Source organism: Oncorhynchus mykiss, chromosome 13 (assembly GCF_013265735.2).
Source record: "Oncorhynchus mykiss isolate Arlee chromosome 13, USDA_OmykA_1.1, whole genome shotgun sequence".
Classification (NCBI taxonomy): Eukaryota; Metazoa; Chordata; class Actinopteri; order Salmoniformes; family Salmonidae; genus Oncorhynchus; species Oncorhynchus mykiss.
The window spans coordinates 59,501,935-59,518,302 of record NC_048577.1 but is presented as its reverse complement, the minus strand read 5'-3'; the positions used below and the strand labels follow the sequence as shown (position 1 = coordinate 59,518,302).

Sequence of the window (16,368 nt, the reverse complement as noted above, 5' to 3'; positions counted from 1 at the left end):
TGTTATATTACTTGTTACTTTTATTTCTTATTCCTATCTGTATTTTTTTTTAACTGCATTGTTGGTTAGTGGCTTGTAAGTAAGACTTTCACTGTAAGGTTGTATTTGGCACGTGACAAATAACATTTGATATGTTAGTTGTCTACTACCTCTGCCCAATGCCTGGTGGTGTTCAGAATAGAGCACTCACACTCTGTAAGTCTCCGCTCTATTTAACAGGGAGGGTGAATGTGTACCCTATGTCCTCAAGAAAGAGATGTTCCTATGTAAGACACGTTCATGCATTTCCTCCCGTGATACAACAAGTCCATCTAACCAGCACCAAACTTCCATGGTCAAACTAAAGCCCACCATCTTCTCCAGTTTCAGAAGGCGTTGTACTGTACAGTACAGAGCAAGAATGTAATCAATTTTTGGGCTTTAATCAATTTTGAAGTACCATTTTTAACCCTCCATATTTGAGGATTAATTTGTGGTTAGACGTTAACTCCGACTGAGTTGTTGTGAGATTATTTTCACCACAGTGTCTGGTTCACTGTGATAAAATACTAAGCCCCCATCACGCTGTTTTGGAGAGCCAGGGTGACTGTGGTCTTGCTGTGGCAGCCAACACACACACACACACACACACACACACACAGCCATAAACAAAGACCCATACACAAACACACACACGCACACACAGTCAAGCTCTGTCACATTTATGATTGATAACCCCCAAACATGGCATCCAAATGGACATAATTCTTTATTTTTAACAGACCTAGAGTGAGTTCGACAGCTCATTTCAACGCCACAATCAACCTCGTTAAATGAAAATGATTTATTGTGAATAGTTTGTGTAGTAAAAGTGATACAACTGTCACAGATACAGTACTTGCTAATTGCATTCTGTTGTTGACAAGGCGTTGCTGCTTGTTCTGTTTTCATGTTGATCAGATAATGGGTGTAATTTGTGAATACGGTTTATCGTAATTATTATTTTAATTATCCCTAAATCCTAAAAGATCATCATTTGCTCAGTGGGTGTAGATTGTAAATGAGTTGATTTTGCCACTCATTCAACCATATGAATGTATCAGCACTCCCAGTTTGTACAGAATCTAATATTACATGCTATTTTAATCCATATACCATTGTATAATATAATTGAGGAATGATTTGACAAGGAAATGCTAAACCTCTGTCCTTAATGTGTTGACCTCAGTGCCCAAACTGCCTGTCTATCTAAACGAAAGACAGTCAGCTGCCGCTACGCTCAAGGCCCCGTGTGGCAGCTCTGACGCCCGTGATGCCTGCCACACACACACCCTCCACCCAACGGCCCTCTCTCTTTCTCGCTCTGTCCCGCCCCCTGTGCTACCTCATACCCTTTGACTTTCTTACCTTGGTATATATAGTCAGTGAGGCTATCAGAGTTCTCCTGGCAGCCATCATGAAGGGTATAGTCTCAATCTGCTGCTTCTTCAGCCTGCTTGTCCTGGCCTTAGCAGGTAAGGGGCCTCACACCTCATCTACCGTTTTATATGTTTATGTGGATGTCGATATAAATAGATGTTGTATGGGTGTGTGTTTATAGGCTTATTAGTGCTTTTGGTCGTTGGAAGACTACAGTGCTGGACTGTACATGTCCTGGGGTACAGCTCATGTATCAAATGTATGAGATGTGGCATGGTTGGGTTGGATGTCTTGGCTGTCTGCATGCTTTCATTGTCCAGTCAATTTACTGGCTTGTAGACACACACACTGGATCCATTTTTACTGATCCAACATACTTTATTTTTATTCAAACTGGGAAAGTCTGAGATCTCTATACCGATACTTCCAGACATTCTTTTCAGTGGACTAAACTGTCTTACTCTTCGGGCTTTTAGCAGATAGATTCTTCTGTCAGTCAGTGGTGTGGGTTTATAGGGACAGAGAAGGTACTGTAGAAATGTAGATTTTGTATTTTGTGTTGTAGTTTAAGTCAGGACGTGCAGGGGTCCTTCAAACAGTGGCGGTCACCTGGACGCAGGCATGAGCATAGACACCCGTGTCCCTCTCTCTCTGCTACCCTGCAGCACTATTTAAAAGGGTTGCAAATTAAATGTGGTAGAATGCTGAGTTCAATCAGGACAGAATATTTTAAGGTCTCATCTTTTTAGAAAAACACATTTTAAAATGGTGCCAACTTGGCACATCTTGTTGTCTCTTGTTATTTTTACTGTGTGTGCATATATTTCTTTATTAAGCCTCATCGAGATCTTTATTGGTCACACACACACACACACACACACACACACACACACACACACACACACACACACACACACAGTCGGTGTGACTTTAATAAACCAGAGGCTTTTGGCGTGGTGACGGTGTGTCAGCTGTCCTAAAGCATGGCACCAGCTGATGGAACGTCTCAGACTGTACTAGAGAGAAGAGCTTGTATTCCCTCACTGTATCACTCTCTCACTTTCTTTGATTATTTTCTCTCTCTCTCTCTCTCACTTTGCCTCTCTTTCTTACATTTCTCTCCCCCTCTCTCTTTCCCTTTCTTAGAATGTCTCTCCCTCCCCTCTCTGTCCTTGCTGACAAGTAGATGTCGTAGGGACATGTTTGATGCTTGTATCTATTGACTGATTAGCTTTACATTTTACTGGATGATTCATATATAATACATACTTGTATTTTCAAGTGATTCCATGTATTGTCCATAGCTTTATCTGCCTTTGTGGTGAAATAAAATGCCCAGATTACATCCAGATCAGCCTCTCTCCAGAAATGTGGTGGAGGGATCTCTCGAAAGTAAAACCGTTTCTTCCTGTTACCCTTGTCTGTCCTTGGGCTCCGCTCAGCACCAGGGCAACATGCTTTCCTATCCCAATCCCAGCCTGCTGTCAGATGTCTAGATTTGGAAGGCAGGCGTCCCGTAACCGGACACCGTCCACTATAGGTCCCACATCCCTCCCACTCTCGGCCCCCTTCCACCCTCCCCAGACCCAGTACTACCCTTTAGCCACATTGCCTTCACAGCTGCTGTCACCCCAATGACAATTTATTCCCAGCAGCTGGCCTTATAGGGACATGCATTATCGAGTCAGGCGGGGCCGGAGGAGGGAGGAGGCCGGAGCAGGAGCACACAGACCCTGCTAGAGGTTCTGACTAGAGGGACTACAGCTACGGCTGAAAGTTACTTTTTCGTAACAGGTTAGGAGAATTTATACAGCAGGTTAGGAGAATTAACGTGGCAGGTTAGGAGACTTAGGTTAAGGTTAGGAAAAGGGTTAGGGTTAGTTAAAATGGTCTCCTAACCTGCTACCGAAAGTAACTTCCGGTTGTAGCTGTACTCCCTCTAGTCACAACCCCTGCTAGCTTAGCTTGGGCCTAGTCTGGTCCAGCAGCGTGGGTGGCTAGCTATGTAGCGTTGAATAGCAAAGCAAGGTGGCTAATGCTAGCAGAGGAGGCTGGTGGGACGAGCTATAGGAGGGGTTCATTGTAATGGCTGGAAAGGGAATGTCTGTGTTTGATACCGTTCCATTTATCCCATTCCAGCTATTACAATGTCCTCCTATAGCTAGGTTTGTTAGTGTGTAACACTGACACTGATTCCATGGAGCGCTACTGTAGGGTGATGTTGTTGTTCCTGTGGATGGCTTGTTCATATGAGTGGAGAAGGACTGACAGGAAGTTCCCCTGGGCTAACGAGGTTAGCATTAGCCTACTTTAGGCTCATGTTAGCATCGCCTAGATTACACTGTAAAACTGAACTGTGGGGATGTTGTCCGTATTTAACTAAATGGTTGCCAGTAAATGTTGTTTCCTTGGTATGCATGAGGTCCTTCAAAGCCCATGGAAACAGTAGTGGTAACGACTAAGAGTATTGTACTGTAGCGGAAGTGTTGGAGTGATACACTGGTTAAGAGATTGGAGCGTCCAGATGGAAATTCCACACTGTCATGTTCAGTTAGGCTATTGTATGTCATCAGCAAATTATATTACTGCAATGATTATAAATGACATGGCTCCTTTAATTGGATTCATCACTGCTACAAAGGGATACTTGTTATCCTGACAATGTTAATGGCTATTTCTACAGGCCACCTGTTTAACCAGGAGTGGTGCTCAGACACTGTTCTGCTCATTCAGACCAGGGTTGGTCTTCCTGTTGTGCTAACTGGACCATTTTCTCTTCTCTTACTTAAAGCAGAATCCTGATTTTGGATAATTTATGCATTGAAGTCAGTGGGAGATAAGTGTTAACAGTTGATTGCTGTATTGTCCTGTGTTCCTGACTGTTTACACTAGAATCCATAATACTAGCTGGATCGAATCCCTGAGCTGACAAGGTAAAAATCTGTTGTTCTGCCCCTGAGCAAGTTCCCCTGGCGTGGGTGACGTGGATGTCGATTAAGGCAGCCCCTCGCTCCTCTCTGATTCAGAGGGGTTGGGTTAAATGCTGAAGAAACATTTCAGTTGAAGTCATTCAGTTGTACAGGTCTCCCCCTTTCTTTTCCCTACTAATCAGAGAAGTAACACGAAACAGAATGCTTTTGGCCCGACCTGAAGTATGAGGAGATATGGGGTGACACGGGCAAATCTTTCCCTCTGTGTCCCCCATTGATGGCAAGCAGTAGGCCCGGGGGCCCGGGGCATCCCTCCAGTGCCGGCAGTGGGGACACCCGACCCCCTCCTCCCCCTCTTGGACAAGCCCCTCAGTCCCCTCAGCCTCAAGGTCGGTCACCTGGTGAGTCTCTGTGGATCAATGACAGGACTGCTGGGAGAGTAGAGTCAGATCAACACCCCAGCGTAAAGTGCCCCCCCCCCCCTCCCCCCATCCCGTGTCACTCCACTGTGTCCTCAGACTGATCCTCATGGTCCTCGCCCCCCTTCTGTGGAATTACCACCCGGACATGCCCTCCATCGGCCAGCTCCTAGCATCCAGAACCACGTCACCAAGAGTGCTTACACTGTGGCCTGTGACATTGGCCAGCGTAGCCTTTAAGCCATGAAATCCTTTTAAGATGTATCCCTAAAAACAGCCCCGGTCCAGGAGTCCTTCGAACGTTCTTTATCTGTAAAATGGCATGAACTCTGTGTCTCCATTTTTGACACACGTTGACAATTGGTTTGCCCTTCGTCTGGAGTCTATGTATGGGTTTGTACATATGGAGAGAGCTTGTGTACCCTGTGTATTGGAGTTTAAATGTGTTTTAAGGTATGTACATGAGTATGAGTGTGATGATTCCTGACATATGAGTGTGACTGTTTCCTGATCATGTGACCTGACCAGGAAGAACACAGATTAGATTACCTGGTTCTCCAAGATGGCTGTATCACAACTATCATGAGGCTAGACGGGTCCTTATTCTGAATCAAGATGTTGGGGGGTGACAGAGGGCTGTTTGGAATGCACTCAGAGCGGCCAAAACACTCTCATAATCACTCCTGCATCCATTTAGTGAAGCAGGCCAACTGGTCTCCGGCACGGAGGGCTGTCTGAGACTGAACAGGAATGTAAACCTAAGACAGTGAAAACAACCAGTAGTAGTGTGTTCCCAACATGGCAGTTTTACCTGATACTGGCTTGTTGCTTGGCGACCACACTTACAGCTACTGATAGGATATGGGACTTGTCTTCTTCTTTACCAGTATCAGACCACCACTACAACCAACATACCCCAAGGACCATTACATTCTGTTGCAACAATTAGAAGGGGGTTATAGGGTCAGAAAATCCGCTCCATGTTCAGAAAGTTGCTCATAGAAATAGGAAGTAAAGAGCAGGCCTAATTCTCACCTTGAAGAGAGCGCCCACTCTGTGTATTACATTTCTATTTGACAAGAACTCCTGAACGTTGCATCCCTATGTGTAAGACATTTTGGTTCAATGCATTCAATGCAGTTAACCCCTTTCCCTTATTTGGAATGCATCATTGAGTGTCATGTGGTTTGTCAGCGGCCTCTTGAGTAGCTGCTTCAGACTTGTTAACACCTCCCTAATCCTCCTCACCCTCTAGCCTACATATAGCCTATTATATAGAGCTGTAGAAAATATATCCTCACCCTCTAGCCTACATATAGCCTATTATATAAAGCTGTAGAAAATATATCCTCACCCTCTAGCCTACATATAGCCCAGCATAATATAGAGATGTAGAAAATAGATCCTCACCCTCAAGCCTACATACGCTGAGTGTACGAAACCTTAGGAACACCTTCCTAATATTGAGTTGCACCCCCTTTTGCCCTCATAACAGCATCATTTCATCTGGGCATGGACTCACACAGGGAACTGTTGAGCGTGGAAAACCCAGCAGCGTTGTAGTTCTTGACACACTCAAACTGGTTCGCCTGGCACCTACTACCATTCCCCATTCAAAGGCACCAGTGGAGGCTACTGAGGGGAGGATGGGCTCATGATAATGGCTGGAATGGGGCAAATGGAATGGCATCAAACACATGGTTTCCATGTGTTTGATACCATTTCACTTACTCCACTCCAGCCATTACCAAGAGCCCGTCCTCCCCAATTAAGGTGCCACCAACCTCATCTCTCTTTTGTCTTGCCCATTCACCCTCTGAATGACACACATACACAATCCATGTCTCAATTGTCTCAGGCTTAAAAATTATTATTTAACCTGTCTCCTCCCCTTAAATTTACACTGATTGTAAGCATTTCACTGTTAGTCTAAACCTGCTGTTTACGAAGCATGTGACAATAACAACTTGATTTGATTGATGTGGATTTAACAAGTGACCTCAGTAAGGGATCATAGCTTTCACCTGGTCAGTCTATGTCATGGAAAGAGCAGGTGTTCCTAATGTCTTGTACACTTAGTGTATAGCCCAGCATAATATAGAGCTGTAGAAAATAGATCGAACCCTCTACCCTACCCAGAATATAGAGCTTTAGAAAATACATCTGGACTTAACACCTCCCCGCCTAATCATCCACACCCTCTAGCCAACATCCAGCATCGAGCTGTAGAATATAGATCAGAGAGAGAGGACTTCTTGCCTGTTGTCTCTGGATGTCGTTACTGTAGTTTGCATCAGCCCCCGTACCTCTGCACTCTCTAAATTAACCCCCCAAGGCGCCAGGCGAACCTTCTGATATGAACCCCAGGACGTCTGTCACCCGGACCATGTGTCAGTCCTAGTTGAGCCTGTTGCCAGGCAACCGTAGTTCAGTTTGGAGAAACATTCCGACAGGCAACAGGCAGCACTTCCAGTCAGAATGCTGCGGGTAGAGCTGCCGATGATGGTGTAGGCTCTGGGCTTTTGGGGACGGGTGAGACACGCCCTGATGTTCTTCAGGCTTTAGTGACCAGGGCTGGGGGAAGTTCTGTGTCACGCCTCAACTTTAGCAGTTCATTATCTCACTGATGCGCCAACAGAAGGAAATGTTACAATATTCCTGATACTGGTGGCAGATTCATCTCTCTCTCTCAATCAATACTATGAAAGTACCAGTTCTGAGCCCTGTTATTCCCTGCTATGACTGCATGCTCCATTATTATGGGGGCCATATTAAGTACTGTAGGAGAGGTTCATGAAGTTCATAAACTTAGTTGGTCCAAGGGTCACTGGGGGACAGATAAGAGTGTTACGGTTTTCTTGTGTCGAAGGAGAGGCGGACCAAAATGCAGCGTGGTTATTTTGATACATGTTTAATAAAAGATAAACACGAACAATACAAAACAATAAACGTAACATGAAAACCTAAACAGCCTTATCTGGCGCAACAAACACTGAGACAGGAACAATCACCCACAAAACACTCAAAGAATATGGCTGCCTAAATATGGTTCCCAATCAGAGACAACGATAAACACCTGCCTCTGATTGAGAACCACTTCAGGCAACCATAGACTTTTCTAGACAACCCCACTATACCACAATCCCGATACCTACAAAACCCCAAGACAAAACACACCACATAATTAACCCATGTCACACCCTTGCCTGACCAAAATAATAAAGAAAACACAAAATACTAAGACCAGGGCGTGACACAGAGAATAAAGAGAATCTAACCTTTAAAGCACTGGCAGTAATTTGAATAGTGCATGCAGCATACAATACAGTATATTTGTATAGTGTACCAACAGTATGTACAGTGCCTTGCGAAAGTATTCGGCCCCCTTGAACTTTGCGACCTTTTGCAACATTTCAGGCTTCAAACATAAAGATATAAAACTGTATTTTTTTGTGAAGAATCAACAACAAGTGGGACACAATCATGAAGTGGAACGACATTTATTGTATATTTCAAACTTTTTTAACAAATTAAAAACTGAAAAATTGGACGTGCAAAATTATTCAGCCCCCTTAAGTTAATACTTTGTAGCGCCACCTTTTGCTGCGATTACAGCTGTAAGTCGCTTGGGGTATGTCTCTATCAGTTTTGCACATCGAGAGACTGAAATGTTTTCCCATTCCTCCTTGCAAAACAGCTCGAGCTCAGTGAGGTTGGATGGAGAGCATTTGTGAACAGCAGTTTTCAGTTCCTTCCACAGATTCTCGATTGGATTCAGGTCTGGACTTTGACTTGGCCATTCTAACACCTGGATATGTTTATTTTTGAACCATTCCATTGTAGATTTTGCTTTATGTTTTGGATCATTGTCTTGTTGGAAGACAAATCTCCGTCCCAGTCTCAGGTCTTTTGCAGACTCCATTTGTTAAAAAAGTTTGAAATATCCAATAAATGTCGTTCCACTTCATGATTGTGTCCCACTTGTTGTTGATTCTTCACAAAAAAATACAGTTTTATATCTTTATGTTTGAAGCCTGAAATGTGGCAAAAGGTCGCAAAGTTCAAGGGGGCAGAATACTTTCGCAAGGCACTGTATGTAATACATTACAGTACATTTGTACAGTGCATTGCGAAAGTATTCGGTCCCCTTGAACTTTGCGACCTTTTGCCACATTTCAGGCTTCAAACATAAAGATATAAAACTGTATTTTTTTGTGAAGAATCAACAACAAGTGGGACACAATCGTGAAGTGGGACACAATCGTGAAGTGGAACGACATTTATTGGATATTTCAAACTTTTTTAACAAATCAAAAACTGAAAAATTGGGCGTGCAAAATTATTCAGCCCCTTTACTTTCAGTGCAGCAAACTCTCTCCAGAAGTTCAGTGAGGATCTCTGAATGATCCAATATTGACCTAAATGACTAATGATGATAAATACAATCCACCTGTGTGTAATCAAGTCTCCGTATAAATGCACCTGCACTGTGATAGTCTCAGAGGTCCGTTAAAAGCGCAGAGAGCATCATGAAGAACAAGGAACACACCAGGCAGGTCCGAGATACTGTTGTGAAGAAGTTTAAAGCCGGATTTGGATACAAAAAGATTTCCCAAGCTTTAAACATCCCAAGGAGCACTGTGCAAGCGATAATATTGAAATGGAAGGAGTATCAGACCACTGCAAATCTACCAAGACCTGGCCGTCCCTCTAACCTTTCAGCTCATACAAGGAGAAGACTGATCAGAGATGCAGCCAAGAGGCCCATGATCACTCTGGATGAACTGCAGAGATCTACAGCTGAGGTGGGAGACTCTGTCCATAGGACAACAATCAGTCGTATATTGCACAAATCTGGCCTTTATGGAAGAGTGGCAAGAAGAAAGCCATTTCTTAAAGATATCCATAAAAAGTGTCGTTTAAAGTTTGCCACAAGCCACCTGGGAGACACACCAAACATGTGGAAGAAGGTGCTCTGGTCAGATGAAACCAAAATTGAACTTTTTGGCAACAATGCAAGTAAAAGCAACACAGCTCATCACCCTGAACACACCATCCCCACTGTCAAACATGGTGGTGGCAGCATCATGGTTTGGGCCTGCTTTTCTTCAGCAGGGACAGGGAAGATGGTTAAAATTGATGGGAAGATGGATGGAGCCAAATACAGGAACATTCTGGAAGAAAACCTGATGGAGTCTGCAAAAGACCTGAGACTGGGACGGAGATTTGTCTTCCAACAAGACAATGATCCAAAACATAAAGAAAAATCTACAATGGAATGGTTCAAAAATAAACATATCCAGGTGTTAGAATGGCCAAGTCAAAGTCCAGACCTGAATCCAATCGAGAATCTGTGGAAAGAACTGAAAACTGCTGTTCACAAATGCTCTCCATCCAACCTCACTGAGCTCGAGCTGTTTTGCAAGGAGGAATTGGAAAAAATTTCAGTCTCTCGATGTGCAAAACTGATAGAGACATACCCCAAGCGACTTACAGCTGTAATCGCAGCAAAAGGTGGCGCTACAAAGTATTAACTTAAGGGGGCTGAATAATTTTGCACGCCCAATTTTTCAGTTTTTGATTTGTTAAAAAAGTTTGAAATATCCAATAAATGTCGTTCCACTTCATGATTGTGTCCCACTTGTTGTTGATTCTTCACAAAAAAATACAGTTTTATATCTTTATGTTTGAAGCCTGAAATGTGGCAAAAGGTCGCAAAGTTCAAGGGGCCGAATACTTTCGCAATGCACTGTATCGTGTAACAAAAGTATGCAATACCTTACATTATATTCTCTAGTACTCTCAGGTATGTAAAGATTGCACATACAGTGCCTTGCAAAGATATTCACCCCCTTGGTGTTTTTCCTATATTGTTGCATTAAAACCTGTAATTTTAATTTATTTTTATTTGGATTTCATGTAATGGACATAGACAAAATAGTGAAATGAAAAAACATAACTTGTTTCAGAAAATTTAAAAAAAATTAAAAACGGAAAGGGGTGCAGGCCAATATATTCACCCCCTTTTCTATGAAGCCCCTAAATAAGATCTGGTGCAACCTATTACCTTCAGAAGTCACATAATTCAATAAATAAAGTCCACCTGTGTGCAATCTAAGTGTCAAATGATCTGTCACATGATCTCAGTATATATACACCTTTTCTGAAAGGCCCCAGAGTCTGTAACACCTCTAAGCAAGGGGCACCACCAAACAAGCGGCACCATGAAGACCAAGGAGCTCTCCAAACATGTCAGGAACAAAGTTGTGGAGAAGTACAGATCAGAGATGGGTTATAAAAAAATATCTGAAACTTTGAACATCCCACTGAGCACCATTAAATCCATTATTAAAAAATGGAAAGAATATGGCACCACAACAAACCTGCCAAGAGACTCACGGACCAGGCAAGGAGGGCATTAATCAGAGAGGCAACAAAGAGACCAAAGATAACCCTGAAGAAGCTGCAAAGCTCCACAGCGGAGATTGGAGTATCTGTCCATAGGACCACTTTAAGCCGTACACTCCACAGAGCTGGGCTGTAAGGAAGAGTGGAAAGAAAAAAGCCATTCCTTAAAGAAAAAAATAAGCAAACACGTTTGGTGTTCGACAAATGGCATGTGGGAGACTTCCCAAACACATGAAATAAGGTACTCTGGTCAGATGAGACTAAACGTAAGCTTTTTTGCTATCAAGGAAAATGCTATGTCTGGCACAAACTCAACACCTCTCATCACCCCAAGAACATCATCCCCACAGTGAAGCATGGTGGTGGCAGCATCATGCGTTGGGGATGTTTTTCATCGGCAGGGACTGGGAAACTGGTCAGAATTGAAGGAATAATGGATGGCGCTAAATAGAGGGAAACCTGTTTCGGTCTTCCAGAGATTTGAGGCTGGGACAGAGGTTCACCTTCCAGCAGGACATTGACCCTAAGCATACTGCTAAAGCAACACTCGAGTGGTTTAAGGGGAAACATTTAAATGTCTTGGAATGGCCTAGTCAAAGCCCAGACCTCAATCCAATTGAGAATCTGTGGAATGACTTAAAGATTGCTGTACACCAGCGGAACCCATCCAACTTGAAGGAGCTGGAGCAGTTTTGCTTTGAAGAATGGGCCAAAATCCCAGTGGCTAGATGTGCCAAGCTCATAGAGACATAACCCAAGAGACTTGCAGCTTCAAAAGGTGGCTATACAAAGTATTGACTTCGGGGGGTGAATAGTTTTGCAAGCTCAAGTTTTCAGTTTTTTTGTCACATTTCTTATTTATTTCACAATAAAAATATTATGCATATTCAAAGTGGTAGGCATGTTGTGTAAATAAAACTATTTTAATTCCAGGTTGTAAAACAACAAAATATGAAAAATGCCAAGGGGGGTGAATACTTTTGCAAGGCACTGTAAACGTCCTGCTTCGATTGCAGTGTCTTGTCCGTGTGTGTGTGTGTGTGTGTGTGTGTGTGTGTGTGTGTGTGTGTGTGTGTGTGTGTGTGTGTGTGTGTGTGTGTGTGTGTGTGTGTGTGTGTGTGTGTGTGTGTGTGTGTGTGTGTGTGTGCTATAGTGCGTGTCTGAGTGTGTGCTCTCATACACATCTAATATCAGTGTAAAACCTCCAGATAAAGTTCTGCTGTGCTTGCTGCACCACCAGGGAGCAGAGGTCAATTAAATTAGCGTTGACATGATTAGCCCGCTAGGTCTTTAAACCCTGCGGATTTACTCTGGGCCACGGGGAGTTTTAGGCAACCTTTACACCGGGCCAGGGGATTTCCATCAGAGAGGAGCAGCATCACTGTCTAAAATACACTTTCATTACCAAGAGATCATTATTAACCACACTATTCATCTCCATGGATGGAATACTCTGATCCACACATGACTGTCAAACCCATGTGACACTGATCTAGTGTCATCGTTACAGAGACAAGTCATTCTGTGAATGATCATTATAGACTGTAAAATTAGTGAAGTTAGGCCCAACTCCTATTCCAAAAAAGTTAAGGAAAAAAATAAGAACATTTATTTAATATAGAGTTTCTGTGGTTCATTCCCGGGCTTATAACAAAAATGGCTGACAACAACACATAGAGGCTTGTGCAGGGCATGGTTGGTTGCTGGGGGGTAGCAACAGGTGCTAAAGCGTTTGGAGCTGGTACCCCCTGTGGCCAGAAATAGCCCTACAATGGGTCAGGGAGGGGGGCAGAGAATTCTCCACTATTTTAAGACCTAGAGTGTTAGCCGGTTTGGAGACTCACAGACATCCCCAGGCCTCACCGATCTTCATTCACTGTAACTTCCCTCTGTTTCAGACCACTTTAACAGGCCTCTGTACCAGACCACGTTAACAGGCCTCTGTACCAGACCACGTTAACAGACATCTGTACCAGACCACTTTAACAGATCTCTGTACCAGACCACTTTAACAGACCTCTGTACCAGACCACTTTAACAGATCTCTGTACCAGACCACGTTAACAGATCTCTGTACCAGGTATCAGACTATCAAAGACACTCTTTATGCAGATACAATACACTATTGTTGTTGAAGCTGTTGAAAGGCACTATTTTGTCCTATCCTCCCTTTGTTCCACCCTGCTAACCTTTGGTTGTTGGTTGTTCTTGGGCCGTGCTGAGAGAAACATTGTGCAGTCTTTATTTTTAGCAGGTTGACTCCACTATCATGGGCAGTGAAGAAGTAAGCCTTAACCAGGCAGCATGTGTCATCACTACCATGGCGCTGCCACCAGCAGCCTACCGGCGCTGAAAGGAGCATCTGTCTAGCATTCATTTAAAGTCTGAGCGGTAGAATATGCTCATAACAATTATTTGCTGTGGCGTGTTGTAGCATTCACTATCCTCTCCCTTCTTACTCTGGCACAAGACAGTTTCAAGGCCCCCCGTAATCACTTCCCTTGGTTAGCGTTGACACAATGCTACAGTGTCTGTCTTTGCCATTCAACAGTTGACACTGGTGGAGAGCGTAGGGAGGCGGAGTCAAAGCAGCAGGAGGCCTGTGTCTATAGGAGGAGTGTGTTTGTATGTTTAACATGGGACGCCTGTTCCTCTGGGTTTTATGTGGTAGTAGCTCTTTCCTGAAGTCAAACGACCTAGTGGCCTCATGGGTGGAATGTTATTCAAATTTTTCATAATTTCATAATTAATAAACATTTTTTTTTTCTACTTAGAAAATCCTGTGTTTGTATTTCACACGGTTTTGTTATATTTCAATCTACTGTGATGTATATAAAGTGTACTATTGGGTTTTGTTATATTTCAGTCTACTGTGATGTATATAAAGTGTACTATTGGGATGCAAACTCAAAATGGAATACATTTCAACTCTGTATCTGACATGGTACAGGTGCTTTTTATTTTTAGCCCGTAGCCATGTGTGTGAGGTGGATAGTTTTGTAGATGTGTTTAAGACTGCTAAGAAACACTGTGTGTGACCCTGATTTAGCCCACTGCACTAAAAGCTTAACGGATGTTTGCCGTTTTTAATGTCTGCTCAGTGTAAACACAGTTCCATCCGTACCTTCTAACAGCAGATGTACTCTACGACTCCCAATCAGAGCTGATGCTGTTGAGTATGTTCATTTGAAAATGAAAATCATCAACAGTCTAAATGTCAATAAAATATGCTAACTGCAGGAGCTAGTTAACAAATAACTCCGATGCCCAGTGGCCACTACGTCGTTGTTCTGGGTCATTTGATGCAGCTTTCTTTTGAGACTTGGCCAATAATCTTGTGGATTGAGTCCAAGTCTTGCAACTAGAGTCAGAGGTCCAGGCCTTTGGCCTCAACACCATGCCCACCAGGAAGGCTCAGTCCTCCCATGGTTGGTATCATGACTTGGGGTTGTGTTCATTAGGCACCAAACAGAAAAAGTGGACAAAAAAAGGCACTTCCTTGTCCAATAAGAAACACTCATTTTCATTTTCTGTTGCAGAATGTTTTGAAACGGATAACGCTGCATGCCCTAATGAACATGACCCTGGTGTAGCCAAGGAACAGTCCAGTTAGCCAGAGGATCTCTTTAGCGCCTGGGGGCATGTGGGCAGTGTTGGGGGTGAGGTGTTGAATGATAGGGGTGAGGCGGATTTCCCACCCCAGCTAAGTGGAGAGGGGAGTTTAGAAGGTCACGTATCCTCATCCTGGCTGGTTTCTTCTGGAACTTTAAACCTGAGATCCAGCTGGTCGACTGCCCCGGGGATCCTACATGGCTTAGATGTTCTACTTTCATTCCAAGTATTTCTGTAAAAGATCACTGGACTGTGGAAGTCACTCGATAGCTTAAATCTGTTGTCATTCAAGATATGTGTTAGAATGATGTTAAATGTGAGAAATACTGATTTGTGATTGAATGGTTTCAATTACAGACATGAAGACACAAATGTGAAAGTCTGTGTTCTGGTATTAATTGATTTCCATATGATTCATTATTCATGTAGATCGGTGAACATTTCAGTGTCTCAAATCAAATGTACACCCAACTGAGGAAAATTAAAACAACTAAATATAGTGTTGTTTATGTGTTTGTTCAATTAAATGAGCACAAGGAGCAGTCATTATGGCAGAAGTAAAGTTGTGTTGCCTTGACACTCAAGGCAGGTTATAAAGCTCTATACTGTGTAATGACACTCCTATTACATATGTTGTAATAGATGTATTTCAGATTGTGTCCATCTGTAATATGTACTAGATGGGATCATGTCCCCAGAATGTCACAATCCTTTAAAAGGGATACTCTGTGTGCTCCACATGTACAGTGATGACATAAAATCCCCTCTCACATATAGGACTGAATTTCTATTCAAATGACCAAACTTGACCAACAGCAGACTCCTGAACAGGTAATCAAATGGCTACCCGGACTATTTGCATTGTGTGCCGCCCCCCCAACCCCTCTTTTACACTGCTACTACTCTCTGTTTATCATATATGCATAGCCACTTTAACTATACATTCATGTACATACTACTTCAATTAGCCCGACCAACCGTTGCTCCCGCACATTGGCTACCCGCACTATCTGCATTGTGTCCCGCCACCCACCACCCATTACCCGCCAACCCCTCTTTTACGCTACTGCTACTCTCTGTTCATCATATATGCACAGTCACTTAAACCATACCTACAATGCATATACATACTACCTCAATCAGCCTGACTAACCAGTGCCTGTATGTAGCCTCGCTACTGTTATAAACTCGCTACTGTTATAGCCTCGCTACTGTATATAGCCTCATTACTGTATGTAGCCTCGCTACTGTTATAAACTCGCTACTGTTATAGCCTCGCTACTGTATATAGCCTCACTACTGTATATAGCCTCACTACTGTATATAGTCTCGCTACTGTATATAGCCTCGCTACTGTATATAGCCTCGCTACTGTTATAGCCTCGCTACTGTATATAGCCTCACTACTGTATATAGCCTCACTACTGTATATAGCCTCGCTACTGTATATAGCCTCTACTGTATATAGCCTCTACTGTATATAGCCTCACTACTGTATATTGCCTCGCTACTGTTATAGCCTCGCTACTGTAAATAGCCTCACTACTGTATATAGCCTCGCTACTGTATATAGCCTCACTACTGTATATAGCCTCGCTACT

At 43.2% G+C, this 16,368-nt stretch overlaps 1 protein-coding gene across 2 annotated transcripts in view; it reads left to right on the top strand.

Annotated features, from left to right (window-relative positions):
• The first annotated feature begins 1,362 nt into the window (after positions 1 to 1,362).
• LOC110487012 (sarcalumenin) overlaps positions 1,363 to 16,368 on the top strand; it is a 35,460-nt gene continuing 20,454 nt past the window's right edge. For both annotated transcript variants that reach the window (XM_036941751.1, XM_036941750.1), the window contains exon 1: positions 1,363 to 1,493. In XM_036941751.1, the coding sequence (XP_036797646.1) occupies positions 1,436 to 1,493 (58 nt within the window). In that variant the 5' untranslated portion in view covers positions 1,363 to 1,435. The remainder of the gene's footprint in view (positions 1,494 to 16,368) is intronic.